This window comes from Centruroides sculpturatus, unplaced genomic scaffold (genome assembly GCF_000671375.1).
Source record: "Centruroides sculpturatus isolate CEXI.00-Female unplaced genomic scaffold, Cexi_2.0 scaffold1110, whole genome shotgun sequence".
Lineage (NCBI taxonomy): Eukaryota > Metazoa > Arthropoda > Arachnida > Scorpiones > Buthidae > Centruroides > Centruroides sculpturatus.
The window spans coordinates 256611-283381 of record NW_019385394.1 but is presented as its reverse complement, the minus strand read 5'-3'; the positions used below and the strand labels follow the sequence as shown (position 1 = coordinate 283381).

Here is a 26771-nt window from a genome sequence, read left to right as displayed (position 1 = left end):
AGACGGTAGCGTATACCCCCGGCTGGCGCGGAATGGAAAGCGCTACCCGGAGTAAAGCCCCAAGTATTTAATCTTTCACATCTAACGACGCGGGTTTTTCATTTCCGAACGGTACTTTCTCAATTTTAATAAGCGCCCTCCGGAAGCCGAGTGGATAAAACCACCGAACACCGGAAGTTAGTCGATTGGGGCGCGACCAACGCGCAATTTTCCGGGTTTTCTCGGCGTTAGTAACGCCTAAATAGGGTACGGTACGTCGTCCCGTAAGTCTTCCCGGCACGCGTCCCTCCTCGACAGTGTCGCGCGGCCGTAACCGAATAAACCGGACTAATTCTAACCGGCGATTATCGCCGGTTATTATTGGTCGCCACGCCGGGCTACAATTTTTCGTCACGACGTTCTGGATTCCTTTAGCGTCGTCTCTCCCCCGTACGTTACACCGTTCCCGTTAAGTACGGAGTCGCGCCCGTTATCTAACTGCATTTAAGGGAAAATTTTCGGTCGAAGTAACGCGACTTCCGGTTTGTAGCGGAAGTTCGTATACGGTTAATCCGGCCTCCCGCCACGCGTGGTCTCGATTTTTCTCGACAGCGCGAATTTACGTCTACAGTTTTTTTCAAATTGCGGCCCAATAATTTTTCCGTAAACGCAATGTTTACGAGAACAAACTTCTCGCGTAATTTATACGGTCCGTTGCCAAAAATTATCGCGGCAGAAAGGAATTATTCCAGCATTTTTACAAGATTTTTTTATTCGAACGAGTCGTCCGACGTTAAGGTTAGCCATGGCCACCCTTCGAACGCGGATCACTCTTCAAATATTAGTAGTAGACCGGTATTAATTGGTAGTCGTCGACCGTCCTCTCTTCCGGGAAGAGACGAATGCCTTCCGCCGAATTACTTCCATCCCTTCTTTCTATCGGACCGGCAATACGGTGGCATTGGAATAGGAAAATTACGTAATACAAAGTTACCGGGCCGGGTACAAAATACCATAAAGTAGTTTTCCGGGATGCCGAGTTTAAATCGTCTGTCCGTTGGCGGTTACCGTTCGATACTCGACCGCCGACGGTACAATTTCTTAAAGTTACCATTAGGAAATATTACGATATGTGTAAAATTTAAGATATATTTTCGATCGGTGTCTACTCGACCGTCGAAAGTGCGCCATTTCGTACCCTCCGACGTCGATAGGCCGAAATATCCAAACTCTTTATACGGTTTTCGTTTTAATGTTTCTTATAGTGTTTGATTTACGCAACGGTTTATCGCGCCGAGTGACCGATCTAACACATTTTAAAAATATTTATTCTTCTACCGTACACAAATTTTTTAAATTGGGCACTCGGTATAATAAACTCTTAGGTAAGACGGCCTTTGTAAATGTAAACCAAATACTATAATATAATAGAAAGGTTACAAGTACGAAATAATCTAATAATCTTAATCTGCGCCGTTGTTATTTTTTCGCCGGGCTCTTCCGCTAGTTACTTAAATGTCGGATAACTCTAATACGGAGAAAACGTCGGTACGTAAATCAGCTGGCGATTAATAGCGAATAAATCATTCTTGTCGTTCTTCCCATGGACGAAATTCGGCAAACCGAGAAAAACCTCTCCCGTTTAGAAAAACAAAGGTATTATAAACTTTAGAAAACTATAAACATTCCAATGTCTTTCGGGTATAAATGGTACGTAGGTGGTCCCGGTAGGTGTGCGGCGGCCGATAATGGTTAACGTCTAATGCCTCTTTTGTCGCGTCGCTAGTATACCTCAAAGGAGGCGCTAATAGGGCTTAAGCCCCGGGGCCCACAAAAATTGAATTATTATCGTAAATTTTTAATACTTTTATCGTTAACAACGAGCGCTGGCGGTATAGGAAAAATTAGTTAATATTCGTAATACAATAATAATTATAATTTATAGTATTATTTGTTTTATTGTAATCGATGTGAGATAATTGGTCGGTAATTAATCGACGTAAATATTTATTTCTCGCGTTTTTTAAATAAGATAAACTATAAAGTTTGTCATTCGACATCTTTTCGTAAATAAATATATTTCGACTTCGATTTTGATGTTATCAAAAATGAATTTAAACTCCAATATAAAGATTCTTAATCTAACAAAAATTGGGGCCCCGTTGGACTTCCATAAGCCCTAGGACCCGAGAAACTCCGGACGGGACGGTCGTAAATTTTAAACTTTTCTCGCCGCGGCTGTAAGAATCTAAATACGTTCGACTTAATAGATGGTCCGTCGTTTGTTTTCTAACTACGGTAATTCGTTTTAGAACCGGGTGTCCGCGGGAATTTACAACTTTTCGGTCATTGTCGTTCGACCGGAAAAATTTCTGCCTTTATTACTTCTAATATTACTAAGAAATCGGTCCCTGGTACTGGGCTAGAGGTGGGTTCGGTCCCTAGCCTCGCAGGGTTTTGTTCGTGTCCCTAATTCCCTAATCTCTTTATTATTTAACTAGAAATAAGTGGAAACAGGCTACTTTGTACTCGAATATTCGAAATCTCGGGAAAGAAGCGAATAGAAATTTTTACCACAACGGATACGTAAATCGTAACTTTAACCCAAGAAATCGCGCGAGATTAGAACTTTTGCCGATAAAGAATAAACAATGGGTTTTCTTTTTACGCTTATTTATTTTACTTTAGTGTAAACGAACCTTCGGTATCCACATTTTAGTCGGGCTACGAGAATTCCTTTGAAATTTTGATACAACGCCGCATTCGAATACGCGCGTGTTTTTATATAATATACTTATCAAATAATAATAAATAAATGTATGTACTCGATTAAATTTATTGTTATTTACGTAAAATAAGTAATTCGCTTTTAGTTACGGTTAGTTTTTTTATGGCGCTCGGTTATAAGGGCCGTATACATCTAACGCAGTAATTATAAAATTCACGTACAAAAATATAAGGAGAAACAATTAACGGGCTATTGGGGTACATGGACAAGAAAGGTCGAGATCCACCGGTTTACAGTTACACGAAAGGTCACCGCGGCGGCAAACGGATAGCGGCCGGACATAATTACGGTAATTTACGCGGAAGGGGACGATAATCCTTTGGGCGTAATTTAAGGCATTATCCTCCGGCGGCCAAGAAATTAGGGCGTCGACCGGACCAAACGTTAAGTTTTAAAATATTAATTTTCGTCGAATTTCTTTTCGAACCGAAATAAAGTAATTTATTGCTACCATCGTCCCGTTATAACTCCCACGGGGGCGAAAAAGTAAATCGGTAGAGACCTAAATAAGCGAAACGGGGACACGCCAATTATTTACGTTTCCTTCGACGTTAAAAGCTTATTTATTGGTCTTAAGTACCGTTCGGTCGATCGGGGATTTGGCCGCAAAACCAGTAAGGAAAAGATTTCTTTAGTATTTAAAAGGTCTACTCGGACTTATTAACGGGACTTATCATACCCACGTCTTTGTTCCGCAAAATTTAAGAAAGACTATGGGAAAAAGCGGTCTTTATTTTTCACCCCTACACTTTTTACACGTTGTACCGCGTTTCGGACTAGTTGGTCCCTGGTCGGCCAGTTTACGTCCGAGTTTTTCTAAAACAAATGGTTAAAAATCGATATAAATTTATAAAGTTCCGACAATGCCCGGTTACGTTAAATTACTTAGTTTTTTTTTTTACTTTTTAAATACGTCAAGAATCAAAATTACAAACGGAGTTACTCTTATTATATTTCTCACATACCAGTATACAATAGTAATAAAGACAAATTACATTAAAGCATATACTTTAAGAAACAAATTTACAACTTATGTATCGTATTCTCGCCGTTATCGTATTCTTTTTCTCGGGGTTGTAGACGACCGTTATCGTATTACCGGACGCTTTCTCTTATATACCTCCCCCTTTCCGTTCTTTCCGTCGACGATTGCATTCCACCGTAAGCGGATTTCTCTTTTCGTACGGTCGTTCGTTCCGTTCTTTCGTCTTTATTCTTACGGTATTCCAATCTATTTCGCATCCCTCGGTATTATAGCGTTCCGCTACCGCCGAATTGGCGTAATTATTTTTAATCGTTCCGATCCGTCGTTTTAAACGTATTTTCGGTTTATTTTTTGTTTCTCTTAAATTCGTTTTATGTCGTCGGCGTTGGCCATTAAACCAATATACACCCTTTTCTTCCGTAATCGTATATAGGAGAAACGTTTAATACGAATATTTGAAAAGTTATCGACCGGCAGGCTTTTAAAATTTGGGGACGTAGAAGACGAGGCGATGGCGTCGTATAGAGAGGAGGTAAAAATTGGCCGGCCGAGCTAATAGAACGTTTTTCCCGGACTAAATGGCCATCTTAAATCGACCATTTAGTCCGGGCTAGAAATAGTCGAACCGGGCCGACGCCCGCCGAGCGGAGTGGCGGTATTTCGAATTTCGTCGGTAGTTTTAATGTAATTTTTTTAAAGACAAAATTGCAAATTCCGCTTTATTCTCGGTACTTTTAAGTTTATTCTTATAAACGCGAAAATAAAACAATAAAACCCGTCCGTTTTGAGTAACCGAATAACGCGCTACCTAATAATGCTTATTTAAAAAGCGGTAGTTATTTTTGAATTTATTTCGTTCGAAATTAGCGCTTTAACCGTAGTTTGAGGGAAAACTTTTTAATTCGAATAGGGTTACTTCCGATTGTCCCGGGCAGTTCTTACATACTTAATGGGGCCCGGTCTCGTCTTTCGTCCGTCTAACTCCGTTCTCGACATTAAGAAAAGACCGACGGTCGACGGCGTTACCATTTTTTCGAATCGCCTACGGAACCGAGTTATTCGGACCAAACAAAAGTCGTTATTTAGCCTAATGGCGTCTTTGCCGGCGCTAACGTCGATAGCGTAAAAAGCTGTTCCGCGGACGATATTGTATGGCGAAAGCGTCCTTAATGGCGGTAGAAGGAGGGAAAAACGTCCTCCAAATTACTCGACCACCCAGCGTTTCAAACGTTAATCGAATTTATTTTTCCAGCCATACGTAAATCTTCTTATGGCCAAACTCCGCACCGCGGAAATATTTCTTTCGTACGCTTGTAGGAGAATTAGTAGCCGGGTGGAGGCCCGAGTTTTAAAGGCGAAAACGCGTAGGTCGGACGTTCGGCGCCGCTTTCCCGTAAGTCTACAAGTTCGACCGTGGCCTTTGGAATGGCGCTCGACGTTCCGAACGTCCGACCTACATCTTTTCGCCTCCACCCGGCTATTATCGCAAAATCGCGCCGACGGATCGAATAACGTTAATAAAAATGTCTTTTTTATTAACGAAACTGGCCCGGAATAATGATAATTTTCTTTATATCTAACCTCTTCCCAAATAAATTATAAATAAATGTTAGTAACCATCCCTCGCCTACGCCAGTGTTCGAAAATAAATATAATACGCACCGAGAATAAAGTAAAAGTTATAGTTTTCTATTAAAAAATGACGTCAAAATAAACCAGATTCGAAACGTTAACCTTATCCCGACTACGAAACCGGGGCGCCCGCACCCGGTCTTTCCGGCTGGGAAAGGAAAGGGAGCGCGCGACAATTATATTTAATTACGGAAATGTACACAAATGTTAAACTAACTCGTAAGTATCGGGACGGGTAAAAGCGCTACAAAAAGGGAATTTAGGATTTAGGCAGTTTATCGTAGTTTAAGTTTAAGCCCGTATCTTTCCGGCGTTAATATTTTGCCAATTATCGTAAGATGCCGCCAGAAAGGAACTACGGTATACGTATCGATAGCGCCTTTAGTAACGAGATAGAGAGTAATTAAAGTCGAGTGGAGAGAAGTTAGCGACGGATTAAGGCTGCTATACAGCATGGGTTAATCCTTTGAGGCTGCCTGTCCTCCAGGAACTTCCGAATTTCCTATCGCCCAAAAACCAAGAAAACCTCTCGGCAGAGGGTGGGGCAGCTTGCCCCGGGCGCCACTGGCAGAGGGGAGCCTAATGGTTTCCAAGAATAACAAAATTTGTTTCTGAAGGGAGAGGGGTCGCCAATATAGTGTCGCGGCCCGGGTGCAGTTACGTTCGCTACGCCATTGTGTTTATTATTACGCCACCGATGTTTATCGGCAACAAATTCTATTAAAACTCGCGGGAAAAAAGTATGCGTAGAAGTCTATGGTGTAAATAGTGTAAATAGTAGTAGTAATGGTTTGGGTAGCACCGATCACAAAATTAATTTTTCATACGAATAATTTTTTAATGGAATTATTTCAAGAGAAATCTTGGGCTATAGATTATGTTAAAAAGCATCAATTATCAGCGAAAGACAATGGCGAGTCGATTTTACTACCAAATAAATTAATGGATTAAATTTTATAGACGAATATATATTAATAATTGTCAACCACATTTGATATTAGTACAAATTGTAAACATTATTATCGCAAATTAATTTTATAATTTAATAATTAAAAAGAATTTATTAAACTTTGTCTTAAGTTGTCGTGTTTTAATTTACTTGGATATTAAAACAATAAATTTTTGAAAACGTAGAAGAAACTGATAAAGAGTATCGAGATGTTTTATGAAAACGGAAGAAACGAATTGAGAAGTTTTCTAAATATTAAAATTATTTATAATTTTTGATCCGAAAATAATTTAAAACCTGAAAAATTAATTTATTAGGTTATAAATAATAAAAGTTAATAAGGTTATAGAAAATAATTCTTCCAAACATTCACCAGACATTGTTCTCACACACGTTTAGGCGCCAGGAAAATCAAATGGTTTTTCAATTCTACTCGGGTGGTCGGTACGGGTCGCCGAAGCTGTTAAATTGTACCCCATAAACTACCGAGAATTATAAAGGTCAGGCGTGCACGATTACTCCTTTGAGAATTAACCTAAAGAATATGGCCGATTCTACTCGGGTGTTGGTTCCGTTTTGCGGAACTTTTTTATTTTCCCCCCCCCACACATCCAGGAATGACTCAAAATCAGGCATGCGTGGTTACTCTTAGAGAGGAGGGAATAAAAGTCGGTAGATTCGGATACTGGACGTCGGAGGACGGGGAATTAAACCGAGGGGGTCGGCAGAAATGGAAATTCGGCTACTTAGGATCCTATTTACGGACGTTACGTATAACGAGTTAGAGGTTGGAAAATAGGATAAACGGAGGACGGTACGAAGTCGAGTGGTATTATTAGATATCGACGGCCATAGCGTTAACGCGGAGTCCGAAAGACGCGTTACTCGGTATTTTAGTCTATACTATAATATTATAAAGAGGTAATGTTTGTATGTAAGTTTCGTTGCAGCGGGTAATCTCCGAAACTACTCATCCGATTTCAAAAATTCCTTCATCAATATTTAGAATGGACCTTCGGGGTGGACGTAGGCTGTATATTATTCCGTTAAACATTCGTATAAATTAAATGATATCATCTACGGTTAAGGCTTTTTTGTCCAACAGATGGCGCTACGAGTACGACGCCCTAAGTTTGGTTTTCTGCCAGGCATTACGCTTTTCTGTGAAAATGAACTAAAACAGATCTATCTATTTATCTATATCAGTGTTTTTCAACCTGTGGGTCGCGACCCCTTGGGGGTCGCGAAGCCTTACACGGGGGTCGCGGGTAAAAGAAAAAGACAAGTGTTTGTAGGACTACACTACATTAAAAAACTACAATTTTAGCGCCAAGGCTGTACGTGTTTATTTTACAGTACAATTGGTTTTTTGATCGATTCTTAGGTCTCAACCATGGGTGTAGCCAGGGAGGGGCCTGGGTGGATACGGCCCACTCCAGAAAATCCTAGCCGCAAAAGTGTTGAGCTGATTTGCAAAAAGTAATAAAAAATAGAAAAGTAGAATCTGAAAATTTTGATCCTAAAAAAAGGTCAACAGGTCCCTGTGCCCGATGTTATAATTAAAGGAAGTTTCATACCTTACGTGTGTTAAGTTATTGTCGATTCTCCTGAAACTTTCGTTTTAATCAACAATAATCTGTCTCAACAGAAAGAAAAATAAATAAATAGTTTTTAAAATCACTGATACAGTTTTAATATGGCCCTAGGGGGTGGCCAAAATTTTTTAAGTTGTAAAGGGGTCGCGTATACAAGAAGGTTGAAAAACACTGATCTATATAAATAAAAATGTAACGTTCGTTTGTTCCTACCGATTCCTTTGAAATTTTGACACAACGCCGCATCCGAGTACGCACGTGTTTTTATATAATATACGTGTCGAAATTCGACCCCACCGAAGGGAGATGGTTAGGTTTAAGGCTTATGGTAAAGAACTCCGCTTCTATTTATGCTATTTTAGATGCGGGTTTTTGCGTTTTTGATGGCGTTTTAATAGGGTACGTCGAGAGAATGTACATACACTAAGAAGAAACTTTTCGAAAAATTTTCCCCCCACGGGGAAGCGTTATACGTTTATAATAGATACATTTTGAGCCAGAACAAGGCGTGGCGGGGTCTGCTAGTCATATATATACGTATACGCGTGGGTGGCGCATTGGCGATTTAATTCCGGGGGAGTCGAGACGAACGGATAAAAAGAATTTTAACCAGAATTGCGTAAAATTCCCACCTTACGTCGTCGCTCGCTCGTAAATAGTATAGAAGACGACGACGCCATATAATTTAAAAAATGAATTTTAATTAAGAAAAGATTTTTGGAAAATTTTCTGGCGTTTGTTTTCCTTTTTCTTCGGAGGGTGCCCGAATATAGGCATCGCCGGCCCCACCCGGAATCTTTATATCGACCAAAACGCTAACTTCCGATCCCGACTTTAAGCTCGGTACCGTTTTCCGGGACGCCACGAAATTAACCGCGGACGATTACGCCGATACTGACGAAAAGCCATCTAAAGTCGGGAATGTCGTTAAATAAGACGAATCGTAACCGGGGATTGGCCGTTTACCGCAAAATATCACCCGACCGATTCGTCCTACGGGCGGAGCCGGCCCTACCGTAGGGCCAACGGATTAGGGTTCGAACGTAATTAGGGTTTTCGATTACCGGAGGAACGGACGACGCAAGGCGACCGAACGAAATTTGTAATTACGTCCGGTAGTGCCGTTCTTCGGCGCGGTCCGCGAATAACCGGAAAAGGCGATGGGAGACGATTTTTCGCTGACCAAATATAAGGAAATCGGCCGACTGGGTTAATGATATTTTGCCAAATCTGCGCGCTTTTCATAAAACATAAAATAATGTTCGATCGACGTTAAACAGAAGGGGACGGAGAAATAATAGGAGACATTATCGGGAAAAATTAAAGGCGGGGCTACGACGGCCCGGCCACTACTTTTAAACTTCCGCTTTTTCGCGCCCGACAATTTTAATTTATTTTTTAAAACCGGACACTCGAATACGAATAAATACCGTTTACCCGGAGACCCGAAATTCGGCGGATTTCTTTCCGTCTCCGGAGATTCCCTCCGCAGACCCTTTTTCTTTCGGTCCCAGCGCCTTTTTCCCGATTTCTTACCGTGTCCGGCCTCCGCCGCGCGAAAAACAAAAAAGACGAAAATTTCGGGGCGGGGTCGAAAGGCGATCTCCGCCGACGGAATTCGCAGACAATTAATGGTTTAACAACATTTTATTTTCCATAACGGCCGGGCCCGGCCTACAAAAGAGGACGGCCGAAGACGAAAAGATTGTAAGACCGCCGCCTCCGGCCGTCCACCCGATTCTTCCAAACATTATTTTTAAGTATTCTTCCGCCTCTCCCCCGCGTCCGGTCGGACAAATAACACCCGCGACGACCGACGATCCGCGCTCCACCCCCGACCCACCGGGTTTCTACTCCCCTCCGACCTCCCGCCGCCTTTCTCCAACCCTTTCGCCTGAGGTTTTTGTAAAAAACCCGCGCTTTCCTTCCGGGCCGAGGGCCGCGGTCGACCGTACCGAAACTAGGAATTTCCTATTTAAAGGGCGAGTTTCCCACCTTTGGGCCGGCGCGGTCTACGGTACCGGTATCTACCGTTTAATCGTAGGTGGATCGGAGCGCCTACGATTAAACGGAACCCGTTACCTTCCGAGGTAGCCGGAACTAAGAAGGGGGTAGCGGGCCCGATTAAGTAGAAACGGCCGGCCGCGTTCGAAACCTAAATTTTTCCACGGGGTCGACCGTTCCGGATCGAGGGCTCGGTCGCCCGGGTGGCGAGTTCTACAAAAAGGGAAGGGAGGCGGGAGGACGTAGACGACGAAGGTCCGGGGTCCGATAATTAAATCTTTAAATGCGTAAAACTTAACAAATGTAAACGCAGTAACCGTCCGGCCGGTGTTTCTTCGACTAGATTTTTCCGGCCCGACGACGTAATCCTTTCCCACCCGGACCGGGCGTAATTTAAGGGTGGGGATTCTTCCCCGCCTAAAAAATCTGCCCGACGGAAAACGGCGCTTCGGAGCGGGGAAAGTACGTATCCCTTCTCGGTGGCCCCCACCGCCGGTAGTCCTTCGGGTGGACGGAGGGGAGGAAAGTCCGGTTCGTCGACGGTTTTCGTTTATTGTCCGGAGGGGGCCCGCCTAATTCTTAACCGAAACTCCGGTTATTATTAGCGCTTGTCGCCCTTCCCGTCGATTAATACCGCGGTATTTGCGCCCGCCCGCACGATTTATCGACCGATTATATACACTTAAATTACGTCGCGCACCTTAACGCAAATACGGTAATACCGAGAGCTGGCCATTGGCTACGCCTATAAGTCCGAACGACGTACAGTACGTACTGTACTTTTAAAACGTCGAGCGCATTTTCTCGCTTTTTTTCCTCCGCCCGGAACCGCGGGCCGCGTCGGTCTTTGGCGCTTTAAAGCGCAGAAGCGCCGCGGGTTACGAAAAAATAAATACGAAAGCGTACCGTCCCGCCGGCAAATGGCTTATAGCGCGCCGTAGCCGTACTTTCACTGGCATTTTAACTTAAAAAAACTTCCGGTCCGGGACGTAGAGTCGACGGGAACCTCCGGCGCCGCCCGGAAAGGTACCGTACGAGGGAGCAGAAAATATTTAACGCGTAACGGCGAGAAGCGCGTAAACGGGGTTGGAACGTGCGGATTTAAGCCCGGGTGCCGAGCGCCGGAAAGCGGAGATAAGTTTTAATTTCAAAAATACGTCGGGCGAGTACCAAGAAACGTTTCGGTAGGCTTTAGCCACCGACGAAACGATCGGAATACGTAGGTCTTACGGCGGAAAAACTTAAAATTCCCAGGGAAAGGAAGGCTACAGAAAGCTTATTCTTCCCATTCCTCGGTAAGTTTCCGAGACGGGCCCGGGCTTCCGCCTATTGCCTTTTATTCGCCGCCACCGTAAATCAACGGCCGAACGAGTCGGGGGAAATCGGCAATTTTTCGTTCTCTTTTCGAACCGCGAAAACCATCGACTCCCGGGTGGCGCGGGAAACGGACGGAACCGGGGCCACGTCCGTTCCTCCGTTACCCGCCTTCCCGAACGCTCCTTTCTCTTCCCCCCTCGCGCCTTTAAGTCCACCCCTACATTTAATGCCCGGTCCGGATGGATTTTCGTCGGAATTTTTTCCAATCCTGTCGGGCCAGGAGGCGCGGTCCTCCCTCCCGTCGTTCAAATCTTTTAAATTCGTCCGGGGACGGGCGAAAAGAGACGTTCCCTGGGCGGGTTACGAAAATAGAATAAAAAAGAAAATAACTAGAAAAACGAAAACAATTAAAAATATATATAATATAATAAATATATAAAATTAAAAAAAGTTTGATGTTCTTTGGTGACTGGAAATGATTGAGGCCGGGGGAGGGGCCCTATCTCAACTCGCCGATGAGAGAACTGAGATCGGAATTGAGGCGGTACTCGCCGATGTCCGTCAGCTCCGAGTCGGTCACGGTCTTGCGGTGGAATATCGTTTGTTCGCCGTTGCATCTGGAGGAGGCGGCCGGAGGAGGAGGAACGCGCTCGGTGGGTAGAAAAAATATAACGGACAGAGCGATGACCACGTGCCAGACGCTGTGCACGTACTTGTAATTGTCCTCCGTCTCCACGAATGCGAAGAGAATCAGTCCCACGGCGGCCAGCACGGTGCCCGGAAGCAGACTCAGCAGCCACTTGATCTTCACCGGAAAACACGCCTTCGAGTAGTAACACTTGCGGCCCTGAAAACCACGCGGCAACGTTATAAAGGCGAATTACGATAAGGAGAAAATGACAGTTTACCGTACTAACCCAGGAGAACAGCATGATTACGATTCCGGTCATGACCGGTACGACGAAGACCCAGATTCCGGTTCTCTGATACTCCACTCCCAGAGCGATTCCTAAGGCACCGATCATGTGCGCTATCGAACTGAACGTCTGAGGGAGATCGGCCATGGCGATCAGCGTCACCCAGAACGACAAGATGGCCGAGTAAAAGTCGCAGTACTGCAACACTTCGTACTTCATCAGGCAGAAACTGAAAATGTCCACGTCGCAGGCGTGATAAAACTGAAATGCGTAAAATTACAGTATTTTCACATCCAATACGTCTCTACGCTCTTTTTAACTCTATTATTAAAACCGTAAACCATCTCCAGATTAAGGAAAGACGAACGGACGGACGACGGTAGGAATTCGTAGTTGTACAATATTTTCAAACTGCGGCCCAATAATTAAATTAAAATTTATCGACGTAATTATTTGTCTCCCCCAAAAATCTTACGCGGCCGCCGCCTACGTCGTATTAATCGAAACATATACCCACGGCCACCGGCGGTACGGAAGATCCTATCGAATTTCGGAGGCTCAGATTTCGATAGAAAAGCGCCTCTTTTGGTTTTCGCTATTATTGCCCGCGCGGACACGCATTTATCTCAATTACTAACGGACCGATAGGAAATTTGAAATTTAAATTTTCCTGTATTTGTCGAATGACCCGGATTCTTTATTATACAGGTAACCCCCGTATAACACGGCACTTCTATAGCACGGATTCGCTCTAACACGGTTCGAGAATTGGTACCATCCCCCGTATAACACGGCACTTCTATAGCACGGATTCGCTCTAACACGGTTCGAGAATTGGTACCATCCCCCGTATAACACGGTACTTTTATAGCACGGATTCGCTCTAACACGGTTCGAGAATTGGTACCATCCCCCGTATAACACGGTACTTTTATAGCACGGATTTACTCTGACACGGTTCGAGAATTGGGTAAAACCCTCGTACATCATGAAATGTAATAAATTTTTACATACTTAAGTAATAATAGTTGACGAAAATTATTATTTTCGCGAACTATTAGTACTCAAGTATGTAAATTTTCTCTTCTCCCCTTCTGTCGATACAGGTGGTCCTTCTGGAAACTTGTTGCAATGTTGCCAGATCGCGACGCTTCTGCTTCTGATGTTGCGAATGTTTTTCCCTTATTCCATACTTGGTTTATTCTTCTTAAGTGCTTAGCACCATATAAGGAAATTTATAAAGACCTTTTAACTAGAAGCGAGCGATCTAAAATTACATACTTTTTGCAAAAGGTAAAGCGTGGATCTGAAGATAATGCAGAAAAATGCTCGGAGGATAAGGATAACTTGCCAAAAAGAAAACGCTCTCGGTTAATTAACCTACAGCCACTGTATACGTTAGGGGGCGTAAGAATGTTAGAAAGGCATAGCGCAAAAAAGGTTGGGAAACACCGAGTTAGAGGATATAGTAACGCTTCTCGTAGCTTTTTACACCTCGAGATGTAATAAACGACTCGGTTTAATTCGATTTTTCCCGACGATATCGCCCACGAATTAACGTATATATTTAGTTAGATAAATATACGTAATTTTTGATTATATTTAGTAAATAGATTAGAATTTAAAAACTTACGGTGGAAAAGAACATGGTGACGGTGTAGACCACCGCTTCGGTATAATATCTTCGTTTGATGGCCAGAATTACGGCGGGCACGAAAAACAGATTACTCAGTGTCAAAAGCAGCGTCTTGAGTAAGAGAAGAGAAGGCATGGAAGCGTTTCTGTCGTCGGTACAGCCCCATCCTCGCCATCCTGTTTAAAGCGCGACGGGAAAAAACACGTTTAATATAAGTTCTTTTCGTTTTTATTCCTATTAATAAAAATAAATAAATGAATCTCTAATCCAAGTATTTAACAATTCTTATCCATTACTACTAACGATAAAATGAAAATTTGATAAATACAGTATATCGTCCATCAAAAATTTCCGCACTCAATTAAAATATTATCCTAAGTTAATTAAACCGCGTAATTTTGTCTAGACCAATCTCGGGAAGAATTAATTCAAACTTTCAGGCGGTGGTCTCGTATATCTGTAAACCAAATTACAATATTTAACCCTAGAAATTCGGACTATTTTCATTAATATCTGTTAAAATCTTCCAATAGACTCCGGGATAATAGAGATTTTAAGTCCCGGGATGCGGAATGACGAGTTTCTTTATATTATTACCAGCGGCGTTGCTCGGGCAAAAAGTAACCATAGCGAAGATTAAGATTATTAAATTATATCCCGTCTTACCCGTTTTTACCGATGCAAGAATTAGGTTGGCTCTCTTCCGAGACTAATTAGACAATTTTCACGCGGGTCTAAAAATATGTTCGATTTTCCTCAAAAAACCGCATCTAAAATAGTACAGCGGAACCAATTCTTCGGGTTAAGCCTTAATTCTCTCCCTCTCCCGTGGGGAGGATTTTCGACGTTCTCGTGAAGCACCCTAAGTGTGTACCGAATTTCAACTTTCGACTCATAACCGTTTGGGCTCTGCGCTTATTATTATTATCCTTATCAACCCATCTCGACTATATATATATATATATAGATTAGCATCGTGTTCAACTTATGTTAAAAAAATTAAATTTACTTACAAAAAAAAGGTTAAAAATACTTGAACTATTTGAATTGTATTATTGACCTATTTATTAAAGGAAAAAGTTTGTCCCGTCAATTTGAATAGTTATAATATAAAATATATTTCGTTATATAATTATATAGGCTAAATGCCGTTATATTGTGTACGAGAATTTGTTTTGGTACAATTTTCAAAAGTAAACGTAATCGTAAATTTCTCCAATTGTATAATTTGGTTTGATAGAGGTCGGACTAGTTATCCCGACCCTCCGTTAACCAAAGTTTATAACGAAACGTCGGAAAGAGTACGCTCGTGCCGCGCGGCCTCGGGCCTAGACAACGAAGGCATTGGCCCGCTGCTCTACAGGACCCGGGTTCGAATCCGAGTAAGCGACACGCTAGGAATCGCTTAGCCCTTATTTGCCGTCGAGGATTAACGTACGCGAAAATCAACGGTTGGCTTCTAAATAGTTTTCTGATAGATTTCATACGGGGCGAGTCGGGAGAACGGGGAAATAAGTTGGAAGATAACAATATGGGTCGCAACACTTTGTATGAACGTGGATATTATTCTCAGTAGTTTGGGAAATACAGCCGTTTGAAAATTATTCCCGCGCGACAATAATAACGAATGCCGCGCGTATAACTTTCGCAATAAATGCTCGGGAATTGAACTCCGACCTTCGATACGCTTTACGATCGAGTCGATTGAACTTTACATCACTTTGGCATACGTCCGCGTCGCTATCGGCACGTTCGATATCCACGGGCGTAGCCAGGAAGGGGCGTGGGTGGGCACGCTCCCAGTTAACCCGGTGCCCCTCCTCAGAAAATTACAGCCGAAAAAGTGGCGAGCCGATTTGCAAAAAGAAATAAAAAGCTTAAGCTAATTTAATTTGGTGTAGTGTACCCACTGAAAGTCTAGACCAGGCATAGCCAACATACGGCCCGCGGTTAATCTTTGAATATTGGACTTAACTTCAAATAATTGCTCGAATGGATCCGCGATAATTCCTTATAGCCTCACAATGCCAAGTGATAGGAAAGTTGAGAAATTCTGACACCCTAAAAAAAAGTCAACGACTCTCTGTACCCAATGTGAAAAGTGTATCCGTAATATCTATGTACAGTTTAGCCTCTACGGGGTGACGACGCAATAAGATCTCGCATCACCCGAAAATCTCGCTAGGGCCGCCTCTGGTTCGGCCCTAGCGAAAAAAGTTCTTTTTCCAATTCGGCCCCGGGGAAAAAACTGTTGGCCACTCCTGGTCTAGATCTAGATTAAAGACGGTGAATTAAAGAATGGTAAAAAAAAAAAATAATTGATTGGTTAATTTTTGTTTAAGGCATTGCTAGAATTTGATATTAATGTTACGAGAACGTACGATTAAAGAAAGTTTCATATTTTGTGTGTGTTAAGTTACCGTCGATTGCTATGGAAATTTCATTTTAATCCACAATAATTTGAAATAATTCAATTTTGTGTCGGGCTGGCCTCTACTAGGCCCCCGTAACAAAACTGGCTACGCCAATGTCGATATCTTCTTCTGGAAGATGCTACGACGAGATTCAATTTTGTCGGAGGATCTATGGTCGTTACCGAGTTACTCAAAGAAATGACACGTCATCTTTGTATATAAGTTGTAAAGTGTATGACTATATATAGCTTTCGTTATTATTATTATCATTGTACGTGAGCAACTTTCAAACAGCTTCGTCTCCAAAACTACCGAGGATAATACGGTGATTTTCGCTTACATTTGTCTCCCCACTTATTTCCCTCTCCCGACTCACCTCGGTATAGAGGAGGGAATTACTGAAAATTTATCGGCATTCGAGACACAAGTTTAAGTAGGAGTGTCTAATAATATCGATAAAAATGTGGATTGATGTACCGTACACAAAACGAGAGAAAAATAAAGGTGAGGCATACGTACGCGTGTTTGATACTTTCCAGAAAGATAGTGACGGCAAATTAACACGATAATCGCGTAAAGAATTTTCCATAAATTTTTAAAGATATTTTAATGTTTAGATGAAGAAAAAGCCATCGGAAAACTCTTAATTATAATTTAAAACTGACAGATAACTCGTAGTGACACATAAGCCGCAGCCCAGCCCCGTTGCACAAAAATTACAAGCTACAAGACTTATAATACTCGTAACTTGTAGCCAGTAATTACAACTTTTACTGATTATAAATAACTTTACCCGATCAAAATTACTTAGGACTAGTAGCTTGTAACTTGTTACAAAACTGTTTATTCAACTCATTTTGCTCGTAACGAGTACAAGCAGTTTATGCAACAAAATCTTGGTTTCAAATTGACTTCAAAAAACAGAAAATCCACGCGTTATTTGTAGGAATTAAAGTATTATCGTAATTATTTCGGGTTATGTTTTGAATAACTATTACACCAATCAAAACATAGTAATTTGATCAGTTAAGTTGCCGGCTTGCGCCGATTTTAATAGTTACATTACATTAAATTGAATTTAAAAATTAATTAGCCAAAAATTATAAAATAAAATACAATTTGAAAGGAAGAGAATATTACCTGAAAGACAATGACAAGAACTGAAATAAAACTGACGAAAATGATTTTCTTGACAATAGCCGTGTTCTCCACACGGTGTTCCTTCAAAAACGCAAGGCTGAAGATGTATACGTAAATCTACCATAACTCTTTCCACTTCGCACGGTTCCGAAACTGTTGCACTAAACACGAAAAATACCAGGGAATCGATAAATATATATTTTTACAACATACAATTTTTTCAACCATTAATAGTTTTTTTAAACCGCCTGGAAACAAATAATATAAGAAAAATACTAAGCCTAATGCGCATTTCTCGTCTCCAAAGTCTCATAATTTTTAAAATTACGTCGAATATATTAATTTTCTTGTCGAACTCATATAATTTTTGAGATGGAACAAACACAATTTTTTTAAATCATTGATCTTTAATAGTTAAGTTATAAATTTATAGAACAATATCGGTTATATATACAATTAATCTTAACAGATTTCATTCTTAAGTCTGCCAAAACATTATGTATAATCGAGTGTGGGTTACTAATTCGTAATTTGAAACAGATCTCTATATTCATCTATTAAGTTCAATGACATTAGAATAGCCACTACTGGGCCCGGTATCTTCAGTTTAATACACAGACACACATTTTTTCCTCGATAAAAGGGTTTTAGATATTCTATATAATATATAGCTAATATAACTAAAATATCATAAATTTGAGAATTTTCTATTTACAGAGATCAAAAAGTTATTCGAAAACATCAAACTAAGAATAAGGACGTTGAATAAATATAATGTTTGATGCGTGTTTGACATACATAAAAGGCAAATTTATCACTGTAATTTATTAGCATCTTTTGAGTAAGAATATTTGAACAAAGAATAAAATATTCAGTTTGTAAGTTGATTCAATGATAGAATACTTTTGTCTTTATTAACTGTTTAAGCTACTACATAATTCATTTCTACTTTTAATATTAATATAGCCTATATATACATTTATAACAGATACGTTTTGAGCCACGCGTTGCTGCGGCTCAAAATGTATCTATTATAAATGTATAACACTCCATGCGGAAGGGAATTTCGAAAATTCTCTTCTTAGTGTATATTCTTTCGACGTACCCTATTAAAACGCGATCAAAAACGCAAAAAACCGCGTCTAAAATATAATAATAGAAGACCGGTTCTTCACGGTAAGCCTTAATTTTGTCCCTCTCCCCCGCGGGGGGATTTCGACATCTATATAATACAAAAACACGCGCGTATTCGAATACAACGTTGTGTCAAAATTTCAAAGCGATCGGTTAAGAACTTTCGGAAATTTAAGATTTTAACCAAAACGAACATTTACGTTTTTATTTATATAGACTGAGGCTGTGCCATATATGGATATATTGACACTGCCCTGAAACTTTGAAACAACTTTGTTGGGGCTCAAGGCCGTTCATATAGGCGAACTAGGCGTTTGAATTCGGGGGAGCTCCGTGGCGAAACTACATGCATAAATTACAATAAATAATGAAAAAAATTAATGTTTTTTGATCACAATCCTTTCTCCCCTGTTGACCCGAGAGTCGCCATTTTGAAAGTAGCGCCGTAGTCTCACCATCGCGATATTGCGTGCTGCATATTGAATAAAAACAAATAGATACTCTATTTTACATTGGTGTTTTATATTGTTGCCAATTTTTTTTATAGGATGACGTCAAAGTCATTTGCCTAGGGCGCTGATTTTGCTCGGTCAGGCAGTGGATATGGGCATACTGTTACCAACCCACAGGATGTACTGTATTATGCATATTGGAAGATCTTAGTGTCTCAGAGAGTACCTATCACATAGTGTCTGATTTTGAGTTCACGTTCCCTACTATCTGCACTGAAGAGTCTCTCTTGTCTCTAACATTGAGTATTCTGATAGGAATATAATCTCCATTTTAGAACTGACGTATCTAATGTGCCATTCCTCATTCTTCACCTTTGAGGGTGCTACACACATCCCAGGATGAGAAGTACCTATGGGGAGCCCTGTTCTATTAGAATCACTTTGCAAATTACAGCAGACAATCCTACCTGCACTTATTTGTATGCTCAATCACATTATCTATTCACAAATAAGTGGCTACATTTAGCCACTTATTTGTGAATAGATAATGTGATTGAGAATACATAGATAATGTGATTGAGCATACATAGATAATGTGTTAGCTTTAGTTAAAAGAGTCTACACACATTGTTCACCTACAGTACAAGAGATAGGTAGGAGGAGTTAAGTTTCGTTACAAAGTTAACCCAACGGTATGGCTACTCTACGAATCTCATTAATTAAGGCACTGCCGTATGCTAGAATCTCCAGAGCGAACACATCAAAACTTGTTGATAAATCATATGTTGTAATCATACATGACAAGGTACTATATTCCATCTATTACAAAATAATCAGGTGTGATAAACTCAAAATTGCAAGATTGCTTTTGAAAGAAGCCCTATTATCTTCTGAATGCTTACAAATGAAAAAGACCAGACAGAGAGAAAACACTTACCAGGTGTTTATACTATTCCAATTTGGAACCAAAGGCTGCATGTTTCTACGACTACGTACGTGCTAACGCTAGAAGCTTCCATACAAGAATTAAGAAGCCCCAGTACAGCCTAAAAAAAAAACACTTCTCCAACACATCATGCACCATCTTTGTATTAGATAAAGACAAACAAGTCACACCTCCTATACCAGAGATGGCAAACCTTTTAGAGTCTGCACGCCATATAGTAAGCACACTTATCTTTGTTTATCCGTGCCTAAGTTCTAGACTTTGAATAACTGTCTTAATAAATAAAATGAGTACACTTTAATTAGAATAAATGCAAAAAAGCTGATTGAAAAAAGGATGATCAAGTGATAAATTGAAATGGTGATTGAAAAAGACAAGTGATAAACTGAAATTGTATGATACTTTACCTGCCAGATGATTTCTCTGATGTGCCTTAGGTTCGCCACCCTGTCCTACACCAATGCGATGGACATACCTTTTCTGAAACCCTTAAAAAAAGAGTTAAAATCTACAAAACGTTCAAGAGATGACATTGATTAACTTTAAAAAAACTGACTCAATTTTGTCTGCTTTGAGAGCACTATTTGAGTGCGTCTAATTCCCTTCAGTGGTATTATTGTATCAGATATGCATAACTCTCCCAATGCTGGAACTTTGATTTAAAACAGTCTGTTCAAAAGAATTTCTTTTAATTTTCTTATTCCATTCTGTATTCTTTCTGTTAAACCTGACAATAGGAAACCTTGTCTGTTGTATATAAAGGAAAACATTACTTGACATCAGCATCATCATCAATTTTTATTAAGGCATACATGAAGGCATACATGCCTAGTACTAGGCATGTATGCCTTCATGTATGCACTACTAGGCACAACTAGGCATTAGTATATTAAATACAATTTATATTATAAAGTTTTTTAAAAACTTTGTAATATTAATTTTAAAAATAAAAAAAAAATTTTAAAAAGTTTTTTTTAATGCTAGTAAGTGGGCATAAGTTGTAATAAGAATAAGACATTCAATTTTATAAGATGTACTGTCCAACAATCCCCATGGGATTAAGTTGCATTTAAAATCATAAATACTGAATACAGCAGTGTACCCAGGATCTGAACTAGAGGGGGACAACTCTTAGTTTCTTTGAATGCAAAAATAGCAGCAAACAGCAAAATAGTTCTAAGATTTCATGACAGATGGCTCTGGGCTCTAGTCTAGTCACAATATTCATTATATTACTGATACTAAATTGATATGTCTGTGCTGTGTGTCTGTGTATCAATTAAAGGGTGTACACAGAAAAAAAAATTAAAGGGCCTAGAAGAAAAATTCAAGGGCATACACAGGGAGGGGCAGCTGCCCCTCCCTGTGTATGCCCTTGAATATGAAAATTATATGACACTGAAAAGGGGTTGAGAATTTATGTCAACCCAAAATGCATATAAAGAAAAAAAATTGAGTAATAAACTGTGCATGGTTAAAACATTGAATACTTGTTTGCTGTAGGAAATACTATACCTGACATAAAGGTTTATAGAGTTAAACTAATAAGAATACAGCTACCCTATTAGGAATCAATATTACTTTTTAAAATTAATTTGCACTATCAACAAATGAAGTAAATGTCTGTAATAATTAAACAAATTGTAATATATGAACATTAAACAAACTAAAAAAAATACGCAATGCGATTACAATTTATAACGTCTAATTTTAAGTGATTTTAAAATACCATCTTACAATGCAACAGAATAATAAGTCTTATGTGTAATAAGACTTACTTATTAAATCTAAAATTGTAAAAAACTGTAAAAATTAAAATTAGCTCATTTGATATGGTTGTGAAAAGTTTAAAGGACAGCTTAAGAACTAAGTCTATAAATAGAATAATAAAAAATAAATTTATGAATAGCACTTGTGTATTCTTTATATTTCTACTCATATTATACACACCCAACATATTGTCAACATTTCACTGTAATACTTTTAATATTCTTATCATCCTCAGTGTATCTTTATTTAAATTGTAAGAAAAAACAACACAATTTTTAAAAAATTGGAACCACCACATGCCTTTAAGTACAAAATACCTAGTGTTTATCAAGCTTTACCTTCTGGTAGACTTCTTTAATAAAAAAAAAACTTCAGACAGACTTCCTAGAGTGGAATCTAATTTAAATGATTTTATGTTTTTAATTTAAACTTTAATATATGTTTTAATAAAAGGTAAATACAGGGTTTTCCATTAAGGGTGCTCGAACTTCAAATTTAAATAAAACAAGTTGTGTTTGAGATATTATTAATTTTATTTTTTTACTCGAAAGAGTATTCCATTACATTACGTACGGAATATAATATCGGCCAAATGGCCGCCGCGGCTTCGTTGGGTGGCACATATCCGAGAGATCCAATTTTTGATGACTCTACCGCATAAATTGGGCTCAATGTCATTGATGAGATTGGTTATGTTGACTTTTAACACAGCAATCATCTGAGGCTTATTCTCATAGACCCATGATTTAACATAGCCCTACAAGAAAAAGTCTAATGGTGTTAAATCACATGATCTTGGTGGCTGGTTGACATTGCCGAAACATGAGATAACCATGCCGTCGAATTTGTTGTGCAGAAGATCCATTATTGCATGCACTGTGTGGCATGTAGTGTCATCTTGTTGGCACCACATATCATTGAGATCCATATCTTCCAATTTAGGCCACAAAAAATTGGTTATCATCAATCTGTACCTTTCGCCGGTAACAGTTATAGTGGTTCCAGCTTTATTTTGGAAGAAGTATTGGATAATAACCCCACCAGACCAAAATCCACACCAAACAGTGACTTTTTCTGGATGCACTTGCAACTGATCGGTCTCATGTGAATTGTTATCTCCCCAAATTTGACAATTTTGCTTGTTGATGTAGCCATTCACCCAAAAATGGGCCTTGTCGCTGAAGATAATTTTCTGTCCGAAATCGGGGTCCACTTCGAACTGCTCATGAGCCGTCAGCAAATGCTTGATGTGGCCTATGGTCGTTTACCTTCAGTTCCTGGATAAATTGAATTTTGTACAGTTGTATGCCCAAGTCCCGACACAAAGTTTGCCACATTGATGTCTGCAAAAGGCCAAATCCTTGGGCACGACGAGGAATTGATTGCTGCGGTTTATCCTGCACACTTTCCTTCATTGCAACAATGTTTTCTGCAGACCTCACGTTTCGATGATGTACAAGTGTTGTTTGATTGTTTAATGAAACCAGTTGATTCGAATTTGTCCATCAAACAATGAATAGTCGACTCAACAGGACGATTGTGTGCACCATAAAAATCACGTAGTGCACGGAACGTAGCTCGAACCAAGCACTCGTGTTGATAGTACAGTTTAATGATTTGCACACATTGCTCAATACTGTAATTTTCCACGATGGTTTGCCCAACATTAATTATTATAACCTCCAAATTTGACAGCTGTAGCTTCACTAACATGGTTGCTATACACTGTCAAAGTTTGATTGCCCCTAGCGAAAAACCCTTTATTACAAAAAACTTTATCTTTAATTTGCACAATATACTATGGTTCTTTTTCTTCTATAAACTCATACAGATGTAACTCATTATTTATTTATTCTAAAAGATATCTCTTTTAAGAATAAATAAATAATGAGTTACATCTGTATTACACTTTTTTCTCTTTTTCTAAAAGTCATACAACAGTCCCAGTAACATGACTTACATTCTTCAGTTCCATTCTTAAATTTTTGAAACTGTCCTGCAGTAGCATCATTTGAATTTACAATAAATAATACACCTCTAATTTTTTAGTGTTTACTTTATATTTCAAACTAGTACTTTCATCTTCAGGTTTGGAAAAGAGTATAAATTATATATTTCCTATGTTTCATGCTAGCTGGAACAGCATAATCAATTAGCCAAAATAATTAAAAATAAAGAAAATGAACCACAAATGATAATATGGAACAGAAGCAATATTGTATATAAGCTGGACTGCAGTTGCACTGATCCCCACATTTATATAGGGGAAACCAAGAGGAAACTCCAAATAAGATTCATGGATCACATCTGAGCAATAAAAAATAGTGATGATAAATCTGTGGTCGTGAAACACTATAACCAAAATGGATGCAAAAATAATATTAAAAAAAATACTAAAGATCAAAAACGTAAAGAAAATATGTTTAAAAGAAAATTATTTGAACATTTAGAAATTATAAAAATTTCTAAAAGAATAAATGATAATATGAGAATAAATGAATAAATAAAATAAATGATAATAAAAGAAAAATGATGATAAAATGAATAAAAGAATAAATGATGATAAAAGAAAAAATGAAAATACAGGCCTACAGATACATGAATCTTGAGAGGGTTCCCTAAATTCCCTAACAGATAGGAAATGAAAAAATAAACTAACACATATTTGCGAGCCTGAAGGAAACACACCCAAAGGCAAAGTAAATGCAGATGTGTGAGATGTAGCCTGCAAGTTTCCAGTGTGTAAAATCGAGATGGAGTATGGATTCATCAGATTCCATGTATTTTGTATCAAAATGTACAGAATTTTCTTTCCAAATTTGTGTGTCCAGGATAAAATATATCCTTTCAGCGGATTTTGTCACATACAAGTACATATGTGAAATTTTTTATTATAAAACCAATAATGTACATGCATGTAGTACCTAGAAATTCACAATGAGATCTATGTATCATGACTGAAGAAGGACTTATTGGGTCCAAAATGAGTTTCATAATAAGTACAGGGTGGGCCAAAAGTCACTTCACAAACGCAAGCTCTTTCTATGCTAATGAGGAAAACGGGGGCCATTTAAAAGATGTTATCTTTCATGTTTAGGCCAAAAACATCTCCAAGATGTGTACGTTATAATGTTAAAAAGTAACTTATAAAATAATTAAAAGTAAAAAAATTATTTTATTTTTAAATGGTAAAGTGACTTTTGACCCACCCTGTACAGAGAAGAAAATTGTGTCCCGTGGTAGTCCGTCTATAGTAAAAGTGCACTAACATGAAACAGGAAATAAGTCAATGAGCAAAAAGCAATCTAAATAATAAATTATATAATTTAACATTTTGAACACAAGTCATTTAATGCTGCAATATGTGATTTAAGATTCACATAAAGAAGATACACAAAGTCTTCATATTTCATGTTTTCACACCACAGGAACAAGCCTTTACTTGAAGCTCCGGTGGAGTAAAGTCTCAAGATAAATGTTAGAGCTCCGATAAATAAAGCTTGTTGTTTCTATGATGTGAAAATGGAGATATCACAAAGACTTTGCACACAAAGACACGGTTTAAGACATGGAAAAGCCTTAAACCATGCTTTGAGAAAAAGTTTTAGACATTTTAGACAACCTTATTAAAGCACATTCAAAATCAAAAACAAATACTAATGGTAAACAATGGAAAGTGGTTATATAGAAAGCTTATACAAATAAAAAAAAGCAAAGATAAAAATGTTAGTATTATACACAAATGCAATCCCATGATACAGTATAACAATATATCATGATAAAAAATCACAAGACCAAAACAGAATTCCAAATATTTTCAACATTCATTGCAAAGACAATACATGAGAAAACAAACATGCCACATGTAGAATATAAATCAATAGCAATTCAATAATAGGTTAAAAAGATACAAATTAATAAAAAAATAAATAAATGCAACATTAACTAGATTTTTAACAATGCAAGAATATGAAATGTATTGAGAAGAAAGAATTATTATGGAGGTAAGGAATTTTAAAATATCTTTGGTGCACTCAATGCAATGCGTAAGTATTCTGAGAAAATTACACTATGTCTTTTGGTATTACAGTATCTATTAAATTAACAAGAAAAGAAGTACTTTTAATAACATTATTGTTATCTTCATAAGGCTTACAAATGTGAGATCAGCCGGGGTTACGGAGTAGGTAGTACTCGTGTAACACTTAATCGGCACTATTCCGCGAGAATAGTTCTCCGAGTTTCGGATCGAGAGATCCGATCTTATGTCAAGATTCGTTTGACTGGGAGGGCTTTTAATAATGATCCAAATCGCGAGATTCGGATCTACATCAGGATGCTGACACCAGTTTGTCAATTTATCGATGCGCGGACAAACACGCGTATACGATCTGATTCGGTCACACAAACAAGAGACATCCCAATTAAAAACGGAATAATAAATTTAATAAAACAAGAAAATAAACTCATACAAAAATGTGGACGATCGAGAGACAGAACTATGACAAATAACATACAAATCGAGCGATATCTATACTTATCTACTACCCAATTAGCGATCGAGAGAGAGAGCTCACAAAATCGTTATAAAACATACAACCTGTTTTAGTTGTCGTTCGTCTTCTTCTCGGTAGGTAAGGGACACCTTGTAGATAAAGTTCATTTACTTCTTCGTATGGGAGATCAATATGTGCACAAAATCAAAGTATAATTTCTAAGTGCAGACTCCGGACTTATTCTAAGTGACTCGTCTAAGGATGTTGGTCATCAGGAGGGAAACGTATGTGGAGTTTGGACGCTTTCCGATCTGTCGCTGAACTCCTCGAATTTGGACAAATTTCCCTTCTATCTCCTGAATTTCAACCAATCATCGGCCAGTAACTCTTTCATGAGAACGGATGAAAGGGGAATGAATGAGGGGTAACCATTTCCCATCTGAGCAGGATTTTAACCAGATAAGGGAAAGTCAGAGGATGTTCTCTTCTGTGAAAGGAAGTAACATCTGTTATCTGCCTATTCCCACGTTAAAACAGTATTTTTCTCACCAAAAATGAAGTAATATTTGGTGACATTATTTTAACATTATTAATAAAATATTAATTTAGACCCAGGG

General features: G+C 39.0%; 1 protein-coding gene across 2 annotated transcripts in view; it reads right to left on the bottom strand.

Annotated features, from left to right (window-relative positions):
- Positions 1–8709: 8709 nt before the first annotated feature.
- LOC111638483 (transmembrane protein 8B-like) overlaps positions 8710–26771 on the bottom strand; it is a 42192-nt gene continuing 24130 nt past the window's right edge. Inside the window, exons 4-7 of one of the 2 annotated variants that reach the window (XM_023384208.1) lie at positions 17357–17517; positions 13800–13978; positions 12167–12427; positions 8710–12096 (exon numbers count right to left, since the gene is read on the bottom strand). In XM_023384208.1, the coding sequence (XP_023239976.1) occupies positions 11749–12096; positions 12167–12427; positions 13800–13978; positions 17357–17517 (949 nt within the window). In that variant the 3' untranslated portion in view covers positions 8710–11748. The remainder of the gene's footprint in view (positions 12097–12166; positions 12428–13799; positions 13979–17356; positions 17518–26771) is intronic. The other variant, XM_023384207.1, reaches the window with a different exon arrangement.